This window comes from Odocoileus virginianus, chromosome 9, assembly GCF_023699985.2.
Source record: "Odocoileus virginianus isolate 20LAN1187 ecotype Illinois chromosome 9, Ovbor_1.2, whole genome shotgun sequence".
NCBI lineage: Eukaryota > Metazoa > Chordata > Mammalia > Artiodactyla > Cervidae > Odocoileus > Odocoileus virginianus.
The window spans coordinates 69633147-69658301 of record NC_069682.1 but is presented as its reverse complement, the minus strand read 5'-3'; the positions used below and the strand labels follow the sequence as shown (position 1 = coordinate 69658301).

Below are 25155 nucleotides of genomic sequence, written 5' to 3'. Positions count from 1 at the left end.
CTCAATGAGATGGGAATACCAGACCACCTGACCTGCCTCTTGAGAAACCTGTATGCAGGTCAGGAAGCAACAGTTGGAACTGGACATGAAACAACAGACTGGTTCCAAATTGGGAAAAGAGTATGTCAAGGCTGTATATTGTCACCCTGCTTATTTAACTTATATGCAGAGTACATCATGCAAAATGCTGGGCTGGATGAAGCACAGCTGGAATCAAGATTGCTGGGAGAAATATCAATAACCTCAGATATGCAGATGACACCACCCTTATGGCAGAAAGTGAAGAAAAACTAAAAAGCCTCTTGATGAAAGTGAAAGAGGAGAGTGAAAAAGTAGGCTTACAACTCAACATTCAGAAAACTAAGATCATGGCATCTGGTCCCATTACCTCATGGCAAATAGATGGGGAAACAGAGACAGACTTTATTTTTCGGGGGCTCCAGAATCACCGCAGATGGTGACTACAGCCATGAAATTAAAAGACGCTTGCTCCTTGGAATGAAAGTTATGACCAACCTAGACAGCATATGGAAAAGCAGAGACGTTACTTTGCCAACAAAGGTACATCTAGTCAAAGCTATGGTTTTTCCAGTGGTCATGTATGGATGTGAGAGTTGGACTATAAAGAAAGCTGAATGCAGAAGAATTGATGCTTTTGAACTGTGGTGTTGGAGAAGACTCTTGAGAGTCCCTTGGACTGCAAGGAGATCAAACCAGTCAATCCTAGAGGAAATCAATCATGAATATTCATTGGAAGGACTGATGCTGAAGCTGAAAGTCCAATACTTTGGCCACCTGATGTGAAGAGCTGATTCATTGGAAAAGACCCTGATGCTGAGAAAGATTGAAGGCAGGAGGAGAAGGGGATGACAGATGAGATGGTTGGATGCCATCAACAACTCGATGGACATGAGTTTGAGCAAGCTCGGGGAGTTGGTGATGGACAGGGAAGCCTGGCGTGCTGCAGTCCATGGGGTTGCAAAGAGTCAGACATGACTGAGCGACTAAACTGAACTGAATTTCAGGTACTTTGAAATTTTATTACTGACTTACAAACGCCAAGCATCTAAATAGCACTGCTGCAAACCCTCCACCCTGTCCTTAAATCACCTACAGGCTGGAAAGCCCATGCTAGGTGACGAGCACAAGCAAGGGCAGGAGGCTTAGAGGACAGTCAGAGAGAGGCCCCGTGAGTCAGTCAGTTCACAGGCCACAAGAGGCGTAGAACCTGGGAAGGAGGGCAGAGCATGAAGAAAACAAAGAAGAACTCAGAGGGAATGAGTGAACTGCCCGAGGTCAACGCTGGAGCTGAGCTGGAGAGGTATCAGGAGAAACGTGAGGGCTTGGATGATGCTTATATATATTTTGGCTGCACTGCACAGCTTGCGGGATCTTAGTCCCCTGACCGAGATCGAACCCCGGCCCCCTTGCAGAGGACCCCGGAGCCGGGCTGCAGCACCCCGAAAGAAGCCTTGGAATCCTTGACTTTCAAACCTGAGAGGGCCTCTGAGGACCATGTAGCCGGCTCCTTAACCCAAAAAAGGAGGAAATGGGACAGAAAAGGAACAATCGAAAGACCAGGTCTTCCAACTTTAGAAGCCACAGAAGCAGTCAACAGCTCCACCCTGGCCGAACCCTGAAAGCCCGGGTCCATCCTGTCTCTCTGTCCATTTGGTAAATGTCTGGCCCCCATGGGGGCAGTTCCGTCCAGCTACATTCTGGAAACAGGTGGTTTGGAGAGATGTAATCAGGGTTTCCTGATTTGACATCTGTGACCCCCCCCACCGCCCACCACGCACCCCTCCCCTCATTCCAACTGGCCCCCATCACACGGTCCCAGGCACAGCCTCGCGGAGCAGCGGGGGCACAGAGCCTGCAGGGTTCATGAGAGAGAGGCGGATGATTGCCTGGGGGGTCACTTGGGTGGGCACTGGGGAGTAGGGGAAAGGTCAGAAAGGGAGATGAACTGACTGCAGCTTCTCCAAGCCACACAAGGATCCAAAGAAAACACAGCTGGAGACAGGGAGAGGGAGGGGGGAGCCTGGCTACCCTCCTGTTGACTTCTTGGGCAGAAATCCAACTTGGTATCCTGTGGTCAGTGGAGCCTGTGTTCATTGACTAAGACCAGTTACTTCCTCCTGCTGTACCTCAGTATCTCAGTCTGCTAAACAGGGACAGTGGCTAACTCGAGGGGTGGCTGTGAGGATTAAAGGGGATCATTCAAAAAGAAAGAGGACAGGGGCTTCCCTGGCGGTCCAGGAGCTAGGACGACACTCTCCCAATGCAAGGGGCCCGGGGTCTGATCCCTGGTCAGGAAGTTAGATCCCACATGCCACAACTAGGAGTTTGCGTGCTGAAATTAAAGAGCCTGCGTGCCACAACTAAGACCCAGAGCAGCCAAATAAATAAATATTTAAAAAAATAAAGATGACAGACTGAAGGGGTGAAGAGCGTGGGCTCTGGAGCCAAACTGACTTGAGCTAATTACTTCACCTCTCTAGATGTCCGTTTCCACTTCTGTTAAGGGGGTATGATGATAGCTCTTCTGTAGGATGTTTTAAGGTTCAACTGAGCACCTATTTGCAAAGCACTTTTTGTTTGTTAAACAATTGCTTAATACTAATAACCAGAGACATTTATTCAGCCCTTTGGTAGGTCAAGTACTAGATTTAGCACTTGATATACTTTATGATATTAAAATCTCACTGCCACCCGGCAGGGCGGGGAGGCAGGTACTAAATCATCCCCATTTTACAGATGTGGAAGCTGAGGCACGAGAAAAGCTTAATTTTTTTCTTTGAAGATTTTTTAAAATATGAACCATTTCTTAAAAGTCTATTAAATTTGTTGCAGTGTGGCTTCTGTTTCGTGTTTTGGGTTCTTATGGCCATGAGGCATGTGAGATCTTAGCTTCCCAACCCGGGATCAAACCCATAACCCCAGTATTGGAAAACAAAATCTCAACCACTGGACCACCAGGAAAGTCCCAAGAGATTTACTTTTTAATTTTTACTCTAGAACAGGAGTAGGCATACTACAGCCCGTGGGCCCAGTCCAACAGCAGCCTCTTCCTTAAAGGACTGTGTAGGCTCCTCTCATGCTACAGTAGCAGAGTGGAGCTATAACAGAGATTAAAGGGCCTACAAAGTCTGAAATATGTACTGTCTGGCCCTTTACAGGAAAGGCTTGCTGACCTCTGCTTTAGAAAGAGGCAGAAGCAGGATTTGAACCAGGTTGGCCTGGATCCAAAGCACTGTTTTTTTGCCCTATCAGTGTGCTGGATGTAAAATAAAGTCTAGAAAAGCATTTCTTTCCTATCACTTTGAATGCTGGGAAGGCTTTTCTTATCATCTCAAAGACAGAAGTGAAAGAAGAAAGGGATTGGGCATTCTGATCGCTCCATCTCTCAAGCCAAGTGGGGAGGACTTGGGGAGGCTGCCAGAACTCTGCGTGGGGGACTTCCCTGGTGATCTAGCGGCTAAGACTCTGTGCTCGCAGGGCAGGGGGGCCCTGGGTTTGATCCCTAGTCAGGGAAGGAGATCCTGCATGCCACAACTAAGATACAGTGTAGCAAAATAAATTAATTAAAAAAACAAAAACAGAAACGTAAAAAGGACTCCATTTTGGCTGGATGTTTGCCAACTTCATTCTCCAGTGAGAAGGTTGGGGTCACAAATTGTGGGAGAAAGGGGGAACCCATGTGATGGAGAGGATCAGGCTGAGTAGGCAAGTCCCTGGAATCAAGGTCAGAGGTGACCTTCATGTCCCCCAGCCCAGGTCAAGGCTATGTTTAGAGTCAGTTAGACTGTGACTCACATGGGGCAGCACAGGTATCGCCTGCTCCCCAGGGATACTCAAGCGCTCCCAAACCAGTCCAGTTACTCAGCAAGTACCCACTCAGTACCTAATCTGTGGGCTTCCCAGGTGGCTCAGGTGCCTGCCAATTGGCAATGGTGCCTGCCAATGCAGGAGATGCAGAGTGACTCACTGGAAAAGACCCTGATGCTGGGAAAGACTGAAGGCGGAGGAGAAGGGGAAGACAGAGGGTGAGATGGCTGGATGGCATCACCGACTCGATGGGCATGAGTTTGAGTAAACTCTGGGAGCTGGTGATGGACAGGGAGGCCTGGCTGCTGCGATTCATGGGGTCGCAAAGAGTCGGACACGACTGAGCGACTGAACTGAACTGAACTGAATGACACTAATAATTGTAGCTAGTTTTTGAGCCCTTACTAAATGCCAGGTGCTTATTAAGTCCTTTTTATTAATTAACTCATTTAATCCTCACAAGCAACCCTAAGAAGGAGGTGCTTTGTCCTCATTTTATAGATGAGGAAACAAAGGCACAGAGAGATTAAACCACTGGCCCAGGGTCACACTGCTACATTTAAAGTTCACTGGGGCCCCAGCCAGGGACTTCCCTGGTGGTCCAGTGGTTAATAATCCACCTGCCAACACAGGGGACACGGATTTGATCCCCGATCTGGGAAGATTGCACACGCTGCAGGGCCACAGTTACTGAACCCACAATCTGCAACTGCTGAAACCCACGTACTCTAGAGTCCATACTCTACAAGAGAAGCCACCGCAATGAGACGCTAGTGCGCAGCAATGAAGACCCAGCACAGCCCTAAATAATACATAAATAAATCATTTTAAAAATGTAAAGTTCATTGGGGTTCTCTGGGGACAGTGAATTATAGTGGCAAGACCCTGTAAGGGGCTTCCCAGGTGGCGTTAGTGGTAAAGAACCCACCTGCCAATGTAGGAGACATAAGAGACAGGGGTTCAATCCCTGGGTCAGGAAGAACCCCTGGAGGAGGGCATGGCAAACCCACTCCCGTGTTCTTGCCTGGAGAATCCCCCTGGACAGAGGAGCTGGCAGGCTACAATCCCTGGGGTCGCAAAGAGTCAGACTTGACTGAAGTGACTTAGCAGGCATGCTCAACCCTGTAAAAGATAACAATGATACAAAAGACATTTGCATTCCAGTTAAGAAAGTTTGAGGAAAGAAAAACTAACATCTGTCAGGTTTTTCTCTCCAGCCAGACTCCGGGAAGAGCCAGGGTTACTAGAGTTTAAAGGCGTTCAGGCACTTCCTCCTCTGGATATCCTTAGCACTTTCTCTGTTCCCCTCCTACACTCCTTCTGTCTTGTTTGTAATCTTTGACCCTAATCACAATAGCTAGCATTTATTTGGCATTAATGGTGTGTCATGTATCATGCCCAGCACATGCACTATGCCTATTTAATTTATTCTTGCAATAATCTAATTGTCTCCATTTTAGAAACTGAGGCTGAGAGTTGCTAAAGTAAAGGTCATACACCTAAGAATTGATAGCCTAGGATTTTTTTTTTTTAATCTTTTATTTTGTATTGGGGTATAGCTAATTAACAATGTGATGACAGTTTCAGGTGAACACAGAAGGGACTCAGCCATACATATTCATGTATCCTGTCTCCCCCAAACTCCCCTCCCATCCAGGCTGCCACATAACATTGAGCAGAGTCCCACTTGCTATGCAGTAGATCCTTGTTGTTTAATCCATTGAAATATAACAGTGTGTACATGTTCATCCCAAACTCCCTAATTCTCCCTTCCCCCGATCTTTCTTCCCCTGGCAACCATAATCTCGTTTTTGAAGTCTGAGTCTGTTTCTATTTTGTATGTAAGTTTATTTGTATCATTTTTTATTTTTAAAAATATGTATTTATCTGGCTGCATTGGCTCTTAGTTTTGGCATGTGGGTTCTTAGGTCTTGGCATGCAAACTCTTCTCTTTTTCCAAACTCTTAATTGTGGCATATGGGATCTAGTTCCCTGACCAGGGATCGAACCCAGAGCCCCTGCATTGGGAGCACAGAGTCGTACCACTGGACCACCAGGGAAGTCCCTGCGTATCATTTCTTTTTAGATTCCTCATATAAGGGCTGTCATACGATATTTCTCCTTCTCTGTCTGACTCACTTCACTCAGTATGACACTCTCTAGATTCATCCATGTTGCTGCAAGTCTAGAATTTTAACCCTGATCTGTTAGACACAGAGTCTGGACACAACTACTGGGCTGTAGGCACCTACCTCCGACCTCCCACCTTGCCATGAACAGTTTATGGGCTCCCAGAGCAGCCAAGAATTGTCTTTACCTCTAGTTTCCTGCTAAAGAGTGTTCATAATAATGCCAACCTCACAGGTTGTCAGAAGATTAAACAAGTTAATCTAGATCCAGGGTGAAAGACCATTCTGGTTTCCCTGGGACTGTGGGGTGGGGGTGGGGGGTCCCAGGTAGGGAGACTTGGAGTTTCAAAATCTGGGAAAGTTCTGGGGAAAATAGGAGGAGTTGGTCATCATATCTGGACTAGTGTTTTGTGCTTAAATACATGTTCAATGCACATGAACCATCATTATTTCTCTTTCCCACTTTCACACATTTGACAACAAAAAGGTTGCATGCCCTGAGCCTGTCCTGGGAGCTGGGGACATCTGTAGGCAGTACACGTGCAGAGGACCTAGCTTCAGAGGCTCACCAGAAACCCACAGCCCTTGGGGAAATGCCAGCCTCCCTGAGGGTGATTCCAGCAGCTTGTGTGTGTCCTCCTGGACTGGCAGTGTTTGCTTGAACCCCAGTCGGAGAGGTCTCTGGGCCCTGAAGATCCACAGGTTGCTGACACAGAGACAGTTGGGGGTGGGGTGGCGGCGGGGGCTCCCCACAGTGAAGCCTGGCAAAGAGAGGTCTTGAGATGATGCTGTGGAAGGAAAGGGAAGTACGCGCCTTGGGCATTGACTTTGAGGCGTGCCGGGACCCAAAAGGTGGTTCCTATTATCACACACATTTTACTGGATGAGGACACTGAGGCTCAGGCAGCCAAGGGAAGGGACTTGCCTAGGATCGCACAGGAAGAGATGGGCAGGGGGACGGAACCAAGGGCCCCGCAAAGCAGGGGCTGCTGGCGCTGGGCGGACTGACTTCTGCACTTCCCTCCCTCTTGCCCCGCTTGGGTCCCCCACTTGTCTCGACAAGGCCAGGCTTGTCACGGGGCTCCGTACAGCCCTCTCCACCCTCCCGGTTGCCAGCGTCCCGCCCCATCCCCTCCCAATCCCCGAGGGAGGAGGGGAGAGTGGGAGAGAGGAGGGGGGCTCGGGAAGGCTCGTCTTTATAAAGGCGGCTGGACCTGCGCTGCCCGCCAGACCCCGCCGCCCGGATCCCCTGCGCTGCCCGCCGCCCCACGTGACCGCGCCGACCACCAGCTCCACCGCGAGTGAGTTGGGGGCGCGCCCCCATCCGCCCTCAGACCCTCGCCTAGCCCCCTGATCTACTGAACCCGGGCTGGGGAAGAGGGCCTCCGAAGGAGAGCGCTGAGATTGGGGTGGGGGACATTAGGCAGAAGCCCGACGACAGGGATTTAGGACCTGGAGGAGCTGGGAGCCCCGGGAGCCGGAGGTCGGGTCGGCCGCTCGCTCCCTCGGCTCCTCCGACTCGCGGCCTAGGAGACCGCAAGCCACCCCGCAGGAATGCGCGTGCAGCCGTTCCCACGGTAACGTGCAAGTCGCACCCGCCCTCCACCGAGGAAAAGGGGAGGTTGCTGTGGGGGGTGGGGGCTTGATCCCCGGGAGATCCAGACCCGTCACGCGGCGGTTGCACGAGGGAACCGAGAAGGTGCCCTTGCTCTCACCCGCTGCCCCAAATCCTCCGAGCGTCAGAGGGCACGTCGCCTAAGCCTCAGTTTTCGCATCTGTCAAATGGAGGCAGTGTTACTGGTTGCAAGTTCCCCGAAGAGTGATCTCAAGCTTACCGGGCCGGGCCATCCCCCTCCTCTGGTTGGCCATCCGAGGAGTGGGTTTTAGCGGCCTGGATGACTCCTGCGATCCCCACCCCATCCCCAGGCCCGCTCGCCATGGCCCTCTTCGGGACTCTGATCCTAGTGCTGCTGGCCGGCGCTCACGCCGAGCTCCCCGGCTGCAAGATCCGCATCACCTCCAAGGCGCTGGAGCTGGGTAAGGCGCGGGGGTGCGGGGTGGGGGGAGGAGGGGAGGGGTGTGTGTGTGTGTGCAGGAGCTAAGGACCTCACTGCGGCTTCAGTGAAGCAGGAGGGGCTGCGCTTTCTGGAACAAGAGCTGGAGACCGTGACCATCCCGGACCTGCGGGGCCGAGAGGGCCACTTCTTCTACAACATCTCTGAGTAAGTGGGGGTCAAGGGGCGGGGCCTGGGCAGGGGCGGAGGCTTAGGAAATACCTACGGAGTCTCTGGAGACGGGAGGGGGGAGTGGGTTGGGGGCGTGGCCCGATCTCCTAGGCAGGACTTAAGAAACAGGATGAGGCCGGAAAAGATAAAGCCTAGCCCGCCTACGGAGGCGGGACCAAGCCGATGGGCGTGGCCTATAAGTAGGCGGGACCAAGAAAAGCGAAGCCAAACCTGTGAAATTGAGGCTGGCCCTAGAGGCGGAGTCAAGAAACTTGGCCATGGATGAGAGTAGGGTGTAGGGTACCCTGGTGGAGCTAATAGGGGAGGTCAGAGGAACAGGAGATAAAGGCCCATGGTCTGGGATAGTGGGGACAGGGTCTAGCGATCCCAGAGTGGGGGAGGGAAGTGCACCAGGACTTCTCTTAGATAGGGCGAAGTGCACTTATTGGGAGTAGCTAGTCTCTGAACCACTCAAGTACAAGTTTTAGCCACCCAGGTCCAGGTTGGGCACGTGACGGGCAATGGAAGAACTCATTCCACTCACCCCAGCTTCCCTCGACCTGGAACAGAAGAGGAGCAAATGAATTCACTACTGTTGGGTGGGATGCCCTTTTCTTGGTCCCAAATCTGACCCTGAGACCTCCCACACAGGGTGAAGGTCACAGAGCTGCAGCTGACATTCTCTGAGCTCAATTTCCAGCCAGACCAGGAGCTGGCGCTGCAAATCAACAATGCCTCCTGGGGGCTGCGCTTCCGGAGACAGCTCCTCTACTGGTTCTTGTGAGGACCTGGCGCCCCTGGGGGAGTGGAGAGTGGACTGGGAAGCCGGGGGGAACTGTGGAGCTGTGGGCACTCCCTTAGCCTTTCTGAGCCTCAGTTTCTCCATCTGCACAAAAGCGGCAATCATACCCATTTCACAGTCGGGTGAACTGTGCACAAGTACATAAGCCTTATTAAGAGCGGTCATGGTGGTGGTGGGGGTTGAGGAGGAGGGCAGTAAAGAGTGGGTTAAGCTCCACGCTGGAGTGACCATTAACACTCCCACCCCCGCCACAGCTATGATGGGGGCTATATCAATGCCTCTGCCGAGGGCGTATCCATCCACACCGCTCTGCAACTCTCCCGGGATCCTACTGGCCGGATCAAAGTGTCAAATGTCTCCTGCCAGGCCTCTGTCTCCAGAATGCACGCAGCCTTTGGGGGAACCTTCAAGTAAGCCCTGTCCCCAATCCTAGTGCCCCCTGTTTCAGCCCCACAGCCCATTTGCCTAGTGCAATGCACAATGCACCGGCTTGGGAATCAGATCAACTGGGTCCAGATCTCAGCCCCACCACTTCCTGGCTATGAACTTGAGCAAGTTGCTGAAGCTTTCTAAGATGGGGATGGTAATAGGACCTATTCTATGAGATGTGAGGACTGTTCATCTTAATCTATGTAAAAATATTTATAACAGTACCTCACGTATAATATGGGCTCACCACTTAGGTAAGAACCACTGTGAGGACCTAGTGTATACAGTGGGCATGTACTGGGTTCTCAACAATCAGTAGCTCTTACTACTAATAACAAAAATAATAACATAGTTCCACGGTTGGGGTTGAGAAGGGGAATTTGTGCTGGTTCTGAAAGAAGGTGGGGGAGAGAAAATGGTGGATTTATTATCCGGTGTTGGTACACAATTTTTTTGTTCATTCAACAAATGAAGTGTAGGCCAGGCCCTGAGGATTCAGAAAGGACACAGAGCCTGGCTGGAGGGACGAAACATTTGTCATCGGGGCCTTGAGAGAGGGACCAAGAAAGTATTCTGGGAGGAGGATTTCAGAGAAGAACAATCTAGGAGGACTGTCTAGAAGAGGAAGCATCTGTGCCCAGACGGGAAAATACAGGGTGGGAGCATTGAGGCTTAGGGAAGACAGGAGTAAGGATATGGAGCTGAGGATGCTCAGAGGTTTGAAGAACTCTGGGTCCATTCATTTGATTGGTGGGGGCATGGGGTGAGAGAAGAGGTCTTGAGAACAAGTCTGGAGAAGGAATTTGAGCCCATATCTTTAATGAAAACTCCAATAAAGAGGTGGTAAATTAAGTTGAAGTAGAGGTATTCTGCCCACCCCCCGCCCCCCACATTCTCTGATCACTGTGATTTCTCCCAGAACTGGGTTGGAGTGAGGGCAGAGTCTGGACTCACTTGGCCTCTCCTCTCCTCACAGGAAGGTGTATGAATTCCTCTCCACGTTCATCACCTCAGGGATGCGCTTCCTCCTCAACCAGCAGGTGGGGGCAGTGGCAGATGGAGGGGGCGTGTTGGGAGGACAACAGGGGTGGGGGTGGGGGGTGGGGGTGGGTGGGTGTGCCCTCTCTTGCCAAGATCTTGACTCTGGCCACCACCTCCCAGATCTGCCCCGTGCTCTACCACGCAGGGACTGTGCTTCTCAACTCGCTGCTGGACACTGTGCCTGGTGAGCTGGTGCAGATGGGGTGGGGAGCTCTGGGCTCCGCCCTGGCACTGGGGTGGGGAGCAGGCTCGGTGGACAGCTGTCTGGTAGCACGCGAGGAGGCCCCTTCCCCGCCCTGTGACAGAACAGCCCTGGGTTCAAAGGTGGCTTCTGCCACTGACTTCCTGTGGTCAGTACTCACTTCTCTCCCTCCTCGGTTCCCTTGCTTGGCTGATGACACTTCCTCAGGGCTTGCTGTGAGGGTTGACTGAGGGCATGGCTGTCATGATCTTTAATACGTGTCTGCTGTGGGGGCCTCATTTGTATTCAACACTGGCACTCAATAGGAGCTCAATTAACATAACTTCCCTTTCCCTAAGCGATGAGATCATCATGTCACATGCATGGGGCACAGGATGGGAAGGAGAGGGTAGGGAAACCAAACCAATGAGAGAAGGGAATCCTTTGCCATCTTAGAGTATTTCTTAAATTTCTTTTTATTTATTTATGTGGCTATGCTGGGTCTTAATTGTGGGATGCGGGATCTTTAGTTACAGCATGCATACTCTTAATTGCAGCATGTGGGATCTTAGTTCCCTGACCAGGGATCGAACCCAGGCCCCTGCATTGGGAGCACAGAGTCTTAGCCACTGGACCACCAGGGAAGTCTCTCCCTTGCCATATTATTTAGTGACTTGATGAAACCTATGTAGTAGTAGCAACAAACAACAACAACAATAATAATAATCGGGGGAGGGGGGCGGGTCTCTGGTGGTCCAGTGGTTAGAACCCAGCGCTTTCACTGCCATGGCCCCAGGTTCCATTCCTGGTTGGGGAACTAAAATGCAGCAAGTTGAGCAGTGCGGCCAAAAACAAACCAATAGAACAACAAAGACCACAATAATAATAGCTAACACTGTTGACCACTGCACGCCAGGCACTAAATACTTTCCACTCTTAGTCAAACTGATTTGAGCTTCATAAGCACCCTACGAGGGAAGTATTCTAATCCCCCTTCTATGGGAAGCAGCTGAGGCCCAGGGAGCCTCAGCACCCAGCCCAGCACCACACGGCCCTGCATGACTCCAGCCCCTCCCCGCAGTGCGCGGTGCTGTGGACGAGCTCGTGGGCATCGACTACTCCCTCCTGAAGGACCCCGTGGCCTCCACCAGCAACCTGGACATGGAATTCCGGGTGAGTTGCCCAGCTGCTGTGTGTAGCTGGACCCCTCCTTCTCCCCTAAAGCACAGCTCTGATGTGGCCACTCCACTGGTGGAGATGCTATGGCCTCAGGCTCAACTCCTGGGTCTGACACTAGAGCTTTGTCAATCTTGTCTGGTCCCACCTTTCCACCGTCAGCCTTTGCAGGTGTGTGTGTGTGTGTGTGTGTGTGTGTGTGTGTGTGGTCCCACCTTTCCAACATCAACCTTTGCAGGGGTGTGTGTGTGTGTGTGTGTGTGTGTGTGTGTGTCTGGTCCCACCTTTCCACCGTCAGCCTTTGCAGGGGTGTGTGTGTGTGTGTGTGTGTGTGTGTGTGTGTGTGTGTGTCTGGTCCCACCTTTCCACCGTCAGCCTTTGCAGGTGTGTGTGTGTGTGTGTGTGTGTGGTCCCACCTTTCCAACATCAACCTTTGCAGGGGTGTGTGTGTGTGTGTGTGTGTGTGTCTGGTCCCACCTTTCCACCGTCAGCCTTTGCAGGGGTGTGTGTGTGTGTGTGTGTGTGGTCCCACCTTTCCAACATCAACCTTTGCAGGGGTGTGTGTGTGTGTGTCTGGTCCCACCTTTCCAACGTCAGCCTTTGCAGGTGTGTGTGTGTGTGTGTGTGTGTCTGGTCCCACCTTTCCAACATCAGCCTTTGCAGGGGTGTGTATGTGTGTGTGTGTGTGTGTGTGTGTGTGGTCCCACCTTTCCAACATCAACCTTTGCAGGGGTGTGTGTGTGTGTGTGTGTGGTCCCACCTTTCCAACGTCAGCCTTTGCAGGGGTGTGTGTGTGTGTGTGTGTCTGGTCCCACCTTTCCACCGTCAGCCTTTGCAGGTGTGTGTGTGTGTGTGTGTGTGTGTGTGTGTGTGGTCCCACCTTTCCAACATCAACCTTTGCAGGGGTGTGTGTGTGTGTGTGTGTGTGTGTGTGTGTGTGTCTGGTCCCACCTTTCCAACATCAACCTTTGCAGGGGTGTGTGTGTGCACGCGTGTGCTAAGTCACTTCAGTCGTGTCCAAGTCTTTGCGACCCTGTGGACTGTAGTCCTCCAGGCTCCTCTGTCTATGGGATTCTCCAGGCAAGAATAATGGAGTGGGTTGCCATGCCCTCCTCCAGGGGATCTTCCCGACCCAGAGATTGAACCCATGTCTCTTACATCTCTTGCATTGCAGGCGAGTTCTTTACCACAAGCGCCACCTGGGAAACTGCTACTCTTTCCCAAGGATGCCCTTCGCTTCCTATCTCAGGGCCTTTGCTCATGTACTGTCTTCCCCCTTTTCTCCCAGAAGAAACTGAACATTCTGCTTTAACATACACAATCTCATTCCCTCCTCTCACAACCCTGTAAACCAGGTCCTAATGTTTTATTCATTTTAGGGATGTGGAGACTTGCTCAGGGAGGCCATGTCCCTTGTCCAAGGCCACTCAACTAGTCTGTGGCCACGGCCATTGCTTTTCCTAATGGAGTGTTGCAGAGTTTCAGAGCAGAGTCCAGTTAGAATGCCTGAAGGTCGGCTCTCAGCTCTGCCACTTACTAGCTGTGTGATCTTAAGCCAGTGGCTGAACATTTCTGTGCTCGTTTCCTCAAATGGAAATGGAAATAACACAGTAAGAAAAGATCATTTCATGGGATGTCACGTGGATTAAAGGAGTTGGTTCAGGTAAGCAGCACAGAAGTACTCCACACATGTAGGCAGTAGTTGCCATCATTATTACCATCTAGTTTTCAAGGCCCACTCGGGCCACCTCCCCCTTGAACCCTTTCTTGGGTCCCTCCTTCAGTCGGATGGGACTGCGCCCTTGGAGCACTCCAGCTATCCTCCCTTCCATGCTTTTTAAGAAAAGTACCTGTTGAGTCCCCTCAAGGTCAACAACAAGGTCCAATCCTCCACCATGCCCTCAGGGCTGGAGACATCTGGGTGCTAGACCAGCCTGCCTGGCCCTGACCTTGATCCTCCAACCCCAGGGGGCCTTCTATCCCCTGACTGAGGCCAACTGGAGTCTGCCCAACCGGGCGGTGGAGCCCCAGCTGCAGGAGGAAGAGCGGATGGTGTACGTGGCCTTCTCCGAGTTCTTCTTCGACTCTGCCTTGGAGAGCTACTTCCGGGCAGGAGCTCTGACGCTCTCACTGGTGGGGGACAAGGTAAGCCGGGATCTGTTTGTGGGGTGGGGGCCTGTGATCGGGCTTCTGCCTTACCCCCGATTCCCCTGCGCAGGTGCCTCATGACCTGGATATGGTGTTGAGGGCCTCCTACTTCGGGAGCATCATCCTGATGGTGAGTGTGGGTGGGAGGTGGGAGCCTGGCCAGGCGGGTGGGCGCACCAAGTGTACACCCACGAGGCGACTGGCAAGGCGAGCAGGGCCCCCAGCGGCGGCCACTGAGTGGACAGAAGGCCCGGCCTCCCGCCGGTGGCCACAGCCACGTGGCCAGAGTCTATGAAGGGTCCCAGGTCTGCAAGGAAGGTCTACTCTTGCTTTGTCTCTTTCATGAAACCAGGATGAAGGTGGGCTGAGAACCCAAGGCAGGTCAGTGTAGGGGCTTTAACAGCAACTGAAATATTAATCTGGGCCTCCCTGCTGGCTCAGATGGTAATCTGCCTGCAATGTGGGAGACCTGGGTATTATCCTTTTTGCTTCTTTTCCCTTGTTTAATGGAGAGTTAAAATTTTTAAAGAAATATTTCAGTTCAGTTCAGTCGCTCAGTCGTGTCCCACTCTTTGAGACCCCATGGATTGCAGCATACCAGACCTCCCTGTCTATCACTAACTCCCGGAGTCCACCCAAACCCATGTCCATTACTTCAGTGATCATTAAAGGACTTGCCCTTGGTTCTAGCTTATAAAATGACGGAGCTGGGATTTGAACCTGGGTATGAATCTCGGTGATTCAAGTTTACCCGACTACGCCACCTCCCAGAGTTGTCATGAGGATTGAATGTGTTAATACTTATAATTACAACACCAGCTGCTATGAATGCTATCCTTGTCGTCATCACTGGCATCATCGCCGTGGCCAAGCACTGTTAAGAGCATGGACTGTTGACATGATTGCCTGGGTCTCAGTTCCAGTTCTTCAACTGAGTAACACAACCTGGACAGCCTACGTAACCTCCCTGTGCTTCAATTTTCCCATCTCAAAAGTGGGTATAAGTTAATACCTGCTTCACAGTTACTGTGAGGTTTAAATGAGCGAACACATGTGAAGTGTTTGGGGAAAAGTAAGCAGTTGGTCACTACACTGCCTGCAGAAGAAATAGTGCCGTAAGTTTCAAGAAAAGAGTTACAGCAGGGGGCTGAGTTTGTTTATTTATTAATTTTGTTAAGTCATGTGGCTTGTGGGATCTTAGTTCCCTGAACAGGGATTGTACCCAGGCCCGGCAGTGAAAGCACGGAGTCCTAACCACTGCTGGTGCTGGTGGTTTAGTCGCTAAGTTGTGTCCGACTCTTTGCGACCCCATGGACTGCAGCCAGCCAGGCTCCTCTGTCCATGGGATTCTCCAGGCAAGAATACTGGAGTGGGTTGCCATTTCCTTCCCCATGGGATCTTCCTGACCCAGGGATTGAACCTGCGCCTCCTGCTTGGAGGCAGTCCTAACCACTGGACCACCAGGGAATTCCCTGGGGTATTTAATGCAGAGACTGCTCTGGAGGAGTCTGGATCGGGTCCTGAATATTGAGAACATGGGAAAACAGAAAGAGAAGGAAGGAGGCATTCCTGGAATGAGACATTCCCTTGTCTGAGCAGAGGCTGGCCACAGTCCTGGAGGGTTCCGGAAGCCATCGCTTCTTCCCATTTGTATCTGTGTGCTCCCAGAGGGTAGAAACTCCCCACTCCTCGCCAGGGACTCATCAGGGAGGACCTGACCGGCCCTCCCTGCTGTGTCCCCAGAGCCCGGCGGTGATCGACTCTCCGCTGAAGCTGGAGCTGCGGGTCATGGAGCCCCCTCGCTGCACCATCAAGCCCTCGGGCACCACTGTCTCTGTCACTGCCAGTGTCACCATCGCCCTGGTGCCACCCAACCAGCCCGAGGTCCAGCTGTCCAGCATGATCATGGTGTGGACACCAGGGCAGGGGATGCAGAGGGCCAGAGAGGGGGGCCGCTGCCCCCTTTCAGGCGGTAACACCACCTTCCCCGCTTTCCCGCCCAGGATGCCCGACTCAGCGCCAAGATGGCCCTCTGGGGGAAGGCGCTGCGCACCCGGCTGGACCTGCGCAGGTGGGCAGGTGTCTGAGGGTCTTGGGTGAGCCCGTAACCTCTCTGAGCATCAGTGCCTTCAGGATAGGCATACCTGCCCAGTGATACTGGGGAGCTAAAGTTCAGTCACAGCTATCAGCCACCCGAGAGCCAGGGTCTTGTTAACGCATCAAGTGTTTCATTACAGTGTGATTTCTCTGCAACCTCAACCACCCAGAAGCAGGCAGAGCAGGTATGATGAGAGATGATCCAGCTGGCCCAGCAAGGTTAAATGACACACCCACTGTCACACAGCAAAGCGCGTAAGAACATAGATTTTGGCACAACTTAGCTTTGTGATCTTGAAACAAGTCCTTTTATCTTTCTAAGCTTCGTTTTCTTCATGTATTAAATATAGAAAACAGCAGCATCTACTGTCTAAGGCTGTGCTGTTCAGTGTAGCAGGCGCTAGCCACTGGTGGCTGTATACATTTAATTATAATGAAATAGTTCCTCACTTGCTTATTTCTATAACCACGGTAGCTAGTAGCTACTGTGTGGCTGGTGTAGAACCCTTTACAGAAAGTTCTATTGGACCAGCGTTGTTCTAGGGGCTCCAGTGAGATACCGCAGTGTAGTGCTTAAGAGCCTAGATTCTAGAGGCAGGTTCTGGAATTTGCCAGGTGTGTGACCTTATGCAAATCAGTCTCTCTGGGCCTCATGTGCTGCCTCTATAAATGCAAAGTTTAATAGTGCCTATTCCTTAGGGTTGTTATGAGGATTAAGTCATGTGGCATTTAAAAATAGTTCAGTATTTAGCTTTTTAACATGCCTGGTATCTGGCAGGAAGCAAGCACTGACAGTTTTGCTAAATAAAAGTAAACAACACACGCAAGTGAAAGTGAAGTTGCTCAGTCGTGTCTGACTCTTTGCAACCCCATGGACTGTAGCCTACCAGGCTCCTCGGTCCATGGGATTTTCCAGGCATGGATACTGGAGTAGGTTGCCACTTCCTTCTCTAGGGGATCTTCCCAACCCAGGGATTGAACCGCATTGTAGGTAGACACTTTACCGTCTGAGCTACCAGGGAAGCCCCAACACATGGAAAGTCATCAGCAAAAGTCTGGCTATAGGAGGTGCTCTACAAATAAAAAGTAGTAGACTTGAGATTCAAAACAAAACAAAACAAAAAGGTAGCAGACCTGGAGAAAGGAGACCTGAAGAGGGAGCAACGACTCACCCAAGGATGCACACCTGGAAAGTTCTAGAAGCCCCTGGAAAGGTGTGTGGGTGGAAGAACATCCAAGACGGAAGCTCAAGGGCTTTGGGTAGGTAGGCCTGGATGGCCTGGGGAAGGGCCCCTGCCCACGGGACCCTTCTTTCTCCCCCATAGGTTCCGAATCTACTCAAACCAATCTGCACTGGAGTCACTGGCAGTGAGTTGGGAACGGGGGGCATGAGCACAAGGCTGGGGTCTGGGGAGGGCAGTGAAGGCCAGCCCATCCCTCCTCACTGCCCTGACTTCCTGTCTCCCCACTCCCAGCTGATACCACTGCAGACCCCTTTGAAGACCCTGCTGCAGATTGCAGTGATGCCCATGCTCAATGGTAGGGTCGGGGGGCTGTGAGGAGGGTGGGGAAGAGGTTAGGGGAGGAGCTGGGTGGGTTCAGACTGAGCTGACTGTTCCCACCCGCAGAGCGGACCTGGCGTGGAGTGCAGATCCCACTCCCTGAGGGAATTGACTTTGTGCGTGAGGTGGTGACAAACCACGCGGTGAGTAGGGGCACCGTGGGGAAGGAGGGCAGAGCCTTCCCCTCCCTCTACAGCTCTCCTCTGCCCTCCATGACCTCATCCCAGTTTCTCCCTCATCAACGGCATCTTTTTAAAAATTAATTTATTAATTATTTTTTTCAATGATCTCTTCTCATCTCAACCTTACATCAGATTCCTCCAGCCTTTGCACAGGCTGCATCCTCACCTTGGAACACTGTTCCCTGATTCCATCCCCAATGCCTACTAATCTTTCAGGTCTTAACTAAGAGCTTGCCTCCTCCAGGAAGTCCTCCTGGACCCCCACAGGCTGTGCGCCTGCAGCCTCTACTTCAGCACCCATCACAGAGAGTTGTAAGAACTGCTTTGGTGCTCTGCCTCTCCCACTAGATTGAGACCAGGGATTCTTGTCTGTGTCTCTAAACTCTATTCTCAGGAATGGAATAGAGACCCCTCTCTCTGCCCGCCCCCCACACAGGGCTTCCTCACCATCGGGGCTGACCTCCACTTTGCCAAAGGGCTGCGAGAGGTGATTGAGAAGAACCGGCCTGCTGACACCAGGGACCCCCGAACATCCAGTGCCCCGCCACCCTCCACGGCAGCTGTCTGAGCCCTCAGCCCCTACCCAGGCAGCTGCATTCAGGACTCCGCCACCTCTCATCCCCTCCCTCGCCCCATCACAGCCTCTAGTGTCCTCTATAACCCCCAGTGCCACAGAGAAGACGGGGTTTTAAACTGTACCAAATTTAATTCCATAATCACAGTCAATCCATCAATTATAGTCCGTCCACTCTCCCCATGGGGCTGTTCAGAGCTTTGATTGTGGGATGCGATCAGTGCAGTGAGGGCAATTCTTTCAGCGGGGAGGGGCTTAGGCCCCACCCCGGTGAGTTATAAAGTGCAAGCTCCCCCCAGACTGTCTAAGTGAGGCACTGGGGCCAGATCTGGGATGCACAGGGCAATGGAGGGGGGTGGGAGCCGTTCTGGAAGCAGGGATCTGCCCCACAGGGGCATTCTGCATAAAAGGGGCCCTCTCTTCTGGCAGGAGAGGCTGGAAAGGGCTAGATCAGGCAGCGGGGGCGGGTCCCCGGGTTCTCAGTATGGCTGCTTATTCAGGAAGCGGGAGAACATGGTCAGGGCAGCCTGGGGCTTGTCGGTGGGGACCATGTGTCCGGCGCCCTGAAGGGCAAAGCTTTGTGAGATTTCCCTCCCTGGACGACCCCTGCCCCTGGGTGCTTCCTTCATCCTACAGGATCCCTCCAGCCCATGACCTTCCTCCTCTGATCCCTCCCTTTATCCCATCCCTGCCCAGAACTTGCCCTTCCAGGGGCCACATGGTAACCCAGCATAAAAGTTCGGAAGAAAAGGACAAGCAGGTCCTGCTGCACCCTCTCCCTGCCCCCTGGTCCTCATCAAGTTCCTACCTTGATGGTAAGGAAGGCGATGTGGGAGAACTCCTTCACGAAGCCAGCAATCTGCTCCCCGCTCTCCCCATAGTCCACCAACCAGGGCCGGCGCTGGACTTCCATCTGCCCCGCCAGGAAAAGACTTAGCGGCCTGCAGCTGCCCCCTTGCCTCTGCTCGCAGCCACTGGCCAGGCCTCAGGGGCCGGGAACGCCTCCAGGTTTGCTCTCTCTGTCTGTCCCAGCCAGTCTGCCCTCCCCCGCACCCACTCGACCCTGGGGCTGGGACCCCTGCCTCACCTTCTGGTTGAGGGAATCCACAAACCACTCATCTCCCATGAAGTTGCAGGCCATGTCCACATCGCCGTTGTACAGCAGAATCCGGTATTTCTGAAGCAGCACAAGGGGCAAAATGAGGGGTTTGGAATAAGCCCAGATGCCAGCCCTCCCCTGGTTCAAGCCCTACCCACTGGGAAATTCAAAGAATCCAGCTAAACTGCATAAACCAGGAAACCCTTGTGTTTTCTGACCACTTCCTACAGGGCAAGAGCCCTACTGAATGCTTTACCTATGAAGCCTTTTACCATGATACCATTAGTAACCCCATTTTACAGATGGGAAAATCAAGCCTCAGATATGTGAGAAACGCCCAGGGTCACCTGGCTAGTGCTTCCAGAGCCCACACTGCCCACTGTGCTCTGCAGAACTTGGTCCTGTCCTGGCTCAGCCAGCATCTCCTAGGTAACCTACTATATCTTCTAGGTGACCTTGGACAAGGTTCTCTCCCAGATCAGACCTCTGTTTGCCTTTCTGTAACAAGATCTGACTAGTTCTTCTCACCTTAAAGGCTCCTTGACTGATGGAGACCCCTCAGACTCTTCCCACAGAGCAGCATCAGGTGGGGACAGAGCCAGGTTCAAATCCTGACCCTGCTGACCACAGGCTCTCGGGCAAGTGACGTTACTTTTTTGGGGAGTTTCAGCTTCCTCTGCCCCGAGCGGCGCCCTAAGGAAGCCCCCGCCTTGCCACGCTGCTCCAGGGTCCTGAGGCTGCTGATGGACCCAGCTGTGGCTGCCGCCCACTCACCTGTGCAGTGAGCAGCTTCAGGTACTGGGAACACATGCTTTGGTAGAGACGTTGGTACTGGATATTCACCAGGAAGCTGCAGGGCCACATGGGCAAGAAGGCCAGGTCCAGGGTGGGGAAGAAAAAGAGACCACAGATCAGACCTCATCCCCTACCCACTCCTGTTCCCAAGCTCCAGCCCAAAAGAGACAGACAGCTGAGATCCAGCCCCTCCGTGGGCATGTAACCTCTCTGGGACTCACCTAGATGAGGGGAGGTGGGGCTGGAATCCAGAGGACCCCAACTCACCCCCATTTAGAAACACACAGGGACGCTTTGTTACCGTGGCTGGGGTGCCTCTGGCATTAAGGCATAAGGGCTCGTGCTCGCCAATGAGAACGGACCTGACTGGCCCCTGCCGTGGTCACCTTCCCCCTTGGAGGTGTCACAGGAGACAGTTGCGGGCAGCTGGGGTGGTACTGAAGTCAGGGAGGGGCAGGAGATGGGACTGTCTGCTAAAGATCAGTGTGAGCAACTGACATTTTAACAACCAGTGTGGCTGTCAAAGAGTTAAGTGGCTGAAAATCAGTCAGTCCGGGGGTCAGGGACCTTGAACCTCCCTATTAGAACAATTCATGGTCACAACCCGAACGCCCATGGTGTCCTCGATGAGAAACCCTAGGCACAGGATGCCTGGGGACCTCTCTGATGCCCGCAAGCCCCAGTAGTCTGCCACCTCTCGGGCCACGAGCGCCCACAGAAACCCACTTGCACAAGTCCCAGCGGGGCAGCTGCTCGGGGATGTGGAGCGCCTTCCTCACTTGAGGGTCGTTGAGGTAGTTGGAGGGGGCCGTGGCATTGGTGCAGGGGGGGTCCAGGCGCACCTTCTCCCCAGAACGCAGCAGCATCTGGGAGGGGGGCACAGAGGGTCAGGATCTTGGCTTCCCTGCCCTGCCGTCCCTCCCCGTCCCTGCTGGGAGGAAGCCTGGCCCTTGCACACCTGATGCCACACCCGCTTGAGTGGCAGGCGGGTGAAGATGTTGCCCAGATCCTGGACCGTGACAGTGTCCTGCTCATACCTGCAAGTGCAGTGGGGGGAATGGGCGCCTGGGCCCCCAGATGGGGTTGGGGTTGGCACGCGGGGCACCTGGCAGGGCCTACCTTACTTGGCTGGGCACCCCCCCAGCACATGGAGCGTAGAGGTTGTAGATGTTGAGGCCGGAGCTGGACACGATGTGGGACACTTCCTGAAGCTGCAATGACACCCCCAAGCTGCCATGCTTTACAGAATCCTGGCCTCCCACCACTTCCTCAACAGCGCCCCAAGACTTTTTTTTTCTTTCTTTGGCCCTATCATGCGACACATGAGATCTTAAATTCCCTGATGGACCAGGGATCAAACCCGCATGCCCTGTCTTGGGAGTAAGGAGTCTTAACCACTGGACCACCAGGGAAGGACCACATCCCAGGGTTTACTGCTCTTCTGCTTGGCCTGGTCATTATCCTTCCCCCACGCCCCGGAAACTGAGCCTCAGGGAAAGGAATCTGCTAGTCCAGGGTCCGAATCCTTGCGCCTCTACTTCCTAGCACTGTGACTTCCACATGCTTGGCCTCAGCTTCCTTATCTGGAAAATGTGGATAATACGATCTCCCTCGAGAGGGACTCTTGGAGGAGGAACAATCTGCGTCGCCATTGCTGAGCACAGCCATGGCACATCAGACGCTGATGAGGGAGACGCCCTTTCCCCTCATAGGGAGGTCACAGGCAGTGGTGTGGGACCGCACCCGCACTCCAAAGCATCTGCCTGCCAATGCAGGAGAAATGGGTTAATCCCTTAGTTGGGAAGATCTCCTGGAGAAGGAAATGGCACCCCACCCCAGTATCCTTGCCTGGAGAATCCCATGGACAGAGGAGCCTGGTGGGCTACAGTCCATGGGGTCACAAAGAGTTGGACACAACCGACTAAACACCACCAAGCAGGATATAAAACAAAGGGAGCTGGGGGTTGGGGGCTGTGGGGGGTGACGCAGGGCCGGGGCAGAACCGCACATTGGTCACGCATTCTGGCTGTTTGTTGTCGTGGAAGTTACACTTGTTTTGAGAGCAGCAGTGCTTCTGCAGGGAAGACCAGAGCCTGTAAGAGATGAATGATAATTGCTTAGGCCCATGGTGGGCCAAAGAAGGCAAGTACCCCACCTTCTCAACCTCCCGTCAGGGCCTGGACCCAAGGGACCTGTTTCCTGGGGACAAAGACATCAGAAGGCATGGTATGTAGCTCCCAAACCTGGCTGCCCTGGGGCCATCCTGCCAGCCCTCCTTCATTCCTTTACATTCTGATCTTTACATGAAAGATCCTTTCATCTTTTTGCACCAAAACCCTTCTAGCAACCCCAGCCCCATCCACCCCCCCCCCCGGCCCCCCAACTTCTGCTCATAAACCACAGCAGGACCCGAGATAGCCTGTACCTGGAGGACAGACCTGAGACCCTGTGACCCGCCATGCCCCAGGGATTGCCCAGGGGTCCTCGCCCATACCTGTTCCCCAGAAGGCCATGGTAGTAGGCAAAATAGACCAGGGAGTTGTCATTCTGCTCATAGGAAGAGAGTCCATTGCCCACCGCCAGCCCCTGTGAAACACCCAGGGTGTTCAGCTCATCTGGACGTGAGGCAGAAGAGCCTCCTTTGACCTCCACCCAAACCTTCAGCAGTCTAGAAGCTGAAATCCAGGGTGGTTTGTGGGAGTGGTTGGGCGGGGGAGGCCACTCAGTGTAAAGAATGGAGCTGGTAGCTTGATGAGTGAGCTTCCGGTCAGGGGAGGCACACAGCCCAGAGGGGCCAGAGAGTGGCAAGGGGTTTCATGAAGAAAGAGTTGGACGGAGGAGTTGACCCTCTGCTCAGAGAGCAGTGGAGTTAGGACCTGGGATATCACGTGCCTGGAGGACAGACCTGAGGTCCCAAGACCTGCCACAGGGGATTGCCCAAGAGGTGGATGGAGGAGCGGACCTGTTTGACCTTGCAAACCACAAGGCTAGGCCTCCCTCCCCTCCTGCAGCCTCCCTGCACCTGAAGGTTCATGCTGGGGTCCTGCATGACCAGCACTGCCAGGGTTGGGATGTAGATGCCGGCATAGCTCTCGCCCGTCAGGAAAAGCTCATTGCCCTTGTATTCCGGAAACAGGCAGAAGAAATCTTTAAGGGCTTCAAAATTGCTCTGGGCGACCTGGAGATGGCAGGATAGAGAGAATCAGAAAGTGGTGGTGCTTGAGCTACAATCTCAGAGATAATAACACCCACCCACCCTGTTTGTGCAAGAGCCTGTGACTTGTCACAGACCACACCACAAAGCTGGTGACAGAGCCACAAATGGACTCCAAGAACATGCTCTTTTTCTCCTTGCATCATGCCAACCAGGGAGACTGGGACACGTGGGCAGACACTGGACTTACCTCTGTGTCATTGGTGGCATAAGACTTGTCATCGGAGTAGGAGAAGCCCACTCCAGCTGGGGACTCGAGGTATAACATGTTGGCAATCTAGAGGGGAAGTGGAAATGGGCTGAGGAGGGCTGTTCCCTTCCCCATCCAACTGCCCAGACACCTACCCAGGACCCAAAAGGGAGGCAATACCAGGTTCCAGGAGTAGGGGTTGTACTCCAGGGTGACACCATCTGGCTGGATCTGTGGAGGAAAGAGATGGTAAATTCCAAGAGTCGGCTGGGTGGGGGGGTGGGGGAAGGTCACCCTGCTGGGTATTGCACAACCAGGCAAAACCCCCGAGAGATATGAAACTGTCAAGTCAGAGGTATGGATGAAGACACCGAGGCTCAGGAAAGGGACATGTTTTTTGAAAGACCACAAAGTCCTTTTCTCCCTCTTCCCCGGCCTTTTCCTTTGGGAACTGTTCCCTCCCTGCCCCTGACCAGGGGGTGACCCCACTGCTCTCCACTCACCAGGAAAGGGCCGTGCTCTGTCAGGAGGCCGTCAAGGGAGCTACAGCCTGGCCCTCCATTGAGCCACAGAACCACAGGTCTGCTCTTGGGATCCTTCTGGGACTCCACAAACCTGGGGGCGAGTCAGGCTAGCATGGGTGCTGGTGCGGGGGACTGCATGCGGCTCAGTCTTCCAGCCTTCCCTACTCCTGGATTTCCTCAGGGATCTTTTTTTTTTTTTTTCCTTCTTAATCTGACGGCAGAGCATGCGAGCTCTTAGTCCCCCAACCAGGGATGGAAACCTGGTCCCCTGCAGCTGGAAGCACTGAAGCCTTAACCACCGGACCCCCAGGGAAGTCCGATCCCTCAGGGGTCTTAAGGACACCCTCCCCCCCCCACCATCATCTCCCCCCACGGTGGGCATTGCAGTGCCCGCCTCCCAACCCCGTCCTGGGAGACAGGGCTGCAGACCAGTAGTGGAGGCGCTTGGAGCCGGAGCCTTTGAGGTAGCCGGAGTACTGGCGGAAAGAAGGCTGCTTGGCCAGCCCGGGCAGGAAGCGGATCTCGTCCTGGTCGGGGGCCGCCTCGCCCCCGGGCGCGCAGGCGAGCAGCAGCAGCTGCAGCAGGAGGAGGACCGGCGGCCACAGCGCGGCTCGGAACATCTGCGGCAGGAAGCGGGTGCCGGCTGTTGCCTCGCCCGCTCGCTGCTCGGCCGCCCCTGGCGGGGAGCTGGCGGCGCACCCTCCAGGGAAGCCCCTTCCCTGCCCCAGCTCCCACCCGCCGTGCCTCCTCCGTCGCGTCCCGCCCGGGGCGCTCCAGGATCCCTTCCAGCCCCGGGATCCCTCTCACCTCCGCTCCCTCGCGTCTTTGCTCTTCTGGAGGGGCCGGCCCGGCGACGGGAAGTCATGTGTACTGCGAGTCACGTGTGCCCAAGCGTCACGTGACGGACCGCCTCCTGCCCACTTCTGGCCTCTAGGGACCTGGGGTGGGGGCGGGGGGCA

At 53.6% G+C, this 25155-nt stretch overlaps 2 protein-coding genes and 1 long non-coding RNA gene across 4 annotated transcripts; 1 reads left to right on the top strand and 2 right to left on the bottom strand.

Moving 5' to 3' along the window:
• Positions 1–4635: 4635 nt before the first annotated feature.
• LOC139036790 (uncharacterized) lies at positions 4636–7029 on the bottom strand. Its single transcript, XR_011489648.1, has 2 exons — positions 6527–7029; positions 4636–4950 (listed from the first exon to the last, which is right to left on the bottom strand). It is a non-coding gene; the product is annotated as an uncharacterized lncRNA (long non-coding RNA).
• An 89-nt stretch (positions 7030–7118) lies between these two features.
• Positions 7119–18553, top strand: PLTP (phospholipid transfer protein). Of its 2 annotated transcripts, XM_020887167.2 has the most exons (16): positions 7119–7258; positions 7884–7994; positions 8080–8179; positions 8834–8962; positions 9239–9394; positions 10390–10453; positions 10575–10638; positions 11717–11808; positions 13780–13956; positions 14030–14089; positions 15703–15867; positions 15963–16030; positions 17382–17424; positions 17532–17595; positions 17685–17761; positions 18237–18553. In XM_020887167.2, the coding sequence occupies exons 2-16, from the start codon at positions 7895–7897 to the stop codon at positions 18366–18368; spliced, it is 1491 nt and encodes a 496-aa protein (XP_020742826.2). In that variant the 5' UTR covers positions 7119–7258; positions 7884–7894; the 3' UTR covers positions 18369–18553. The 2 variants fall into 2 exon arrangements, with proteins under 2 accessions (XP_020742826.2, XP_020742825.2); XM_020887166.2 differs by lacking the exon at positions 7119–7258 and having other exon boundaries at positions 7592–7994.
• On the bottom strand, positions 18487–25096 carry CTSA (cathepsin A). Its single transcript, XM_020887168.2, has 15 exons — positions 25004–25096; positions 24626–24816; positions 24176–24287; positions 23853–23903; positions 23673–23759; positions 23291–23446; positions 22763–22854; positions 22277–22361; positions 21388–21479; positions 21227–21305; positions 20995–21134; positions 20248–20323; positions 19462–19551; positions 19183–19287; positions 18487–18937 (listed from the first exon to the last, which is right to left on the bottom strand). The coding sequence occupies exons 2-15, from the start codon at positions 24814–24816 to the stop codon at positions 18854–18856; spliced, it is 1440 nt and encodes a 479-aa protein (XP_020742827.1). The 5' UTR covers positions 25004–25096; the 3' UTR covers positions 18487–18853.
• Between the last annotated feature and the right edge of the window lie 59 nt (positions 25097–25155).

Coding starts and splice junctions, on each gene's coding strand:
- PLTP (XM_020887166.2), top strand. CDS start 7,853: ATGACTCCTGCGATCCCCACCCCATCCCCAGGCCCGCTCGCCATGGCC. Junction 8,963..9,238: donor CAGCTCCTCTACTGGTTCTT/GTGAGGACCTGG, acceptor CCCCCGCCACAG/CTATGATGGGGGCTATATCA. Junction 10,639..11,716: donor GCTGCTGGACACTGTGCCTG/GTGAGCTGGTGC, acceptor CCCTCCCCGCAG/TGCGCGGTGCTGTGGACGAG.
- CTSA (XM_020887168.2), bottom strand. CDS start 24,816: ATGTTCCGAGCCGCGCTGTGGCCGCCGGTCCTCCTCCTGCTGCAGCTG. Junction 23,904..24,175: donor CAGAGCACGGCCCTTTCCTG/GTGAGTGGAGAG, acceptor TTTCCTCCACAG/ATCCAGCCAGATGGTGTCAC. Junction 18,938..19,182: donor TCGCCTTCCTTACCATCAAG/GTAGGAACTTGA, acceptor TTTGCCCTTCAG/GGCGCCGGACACATGGTCCC.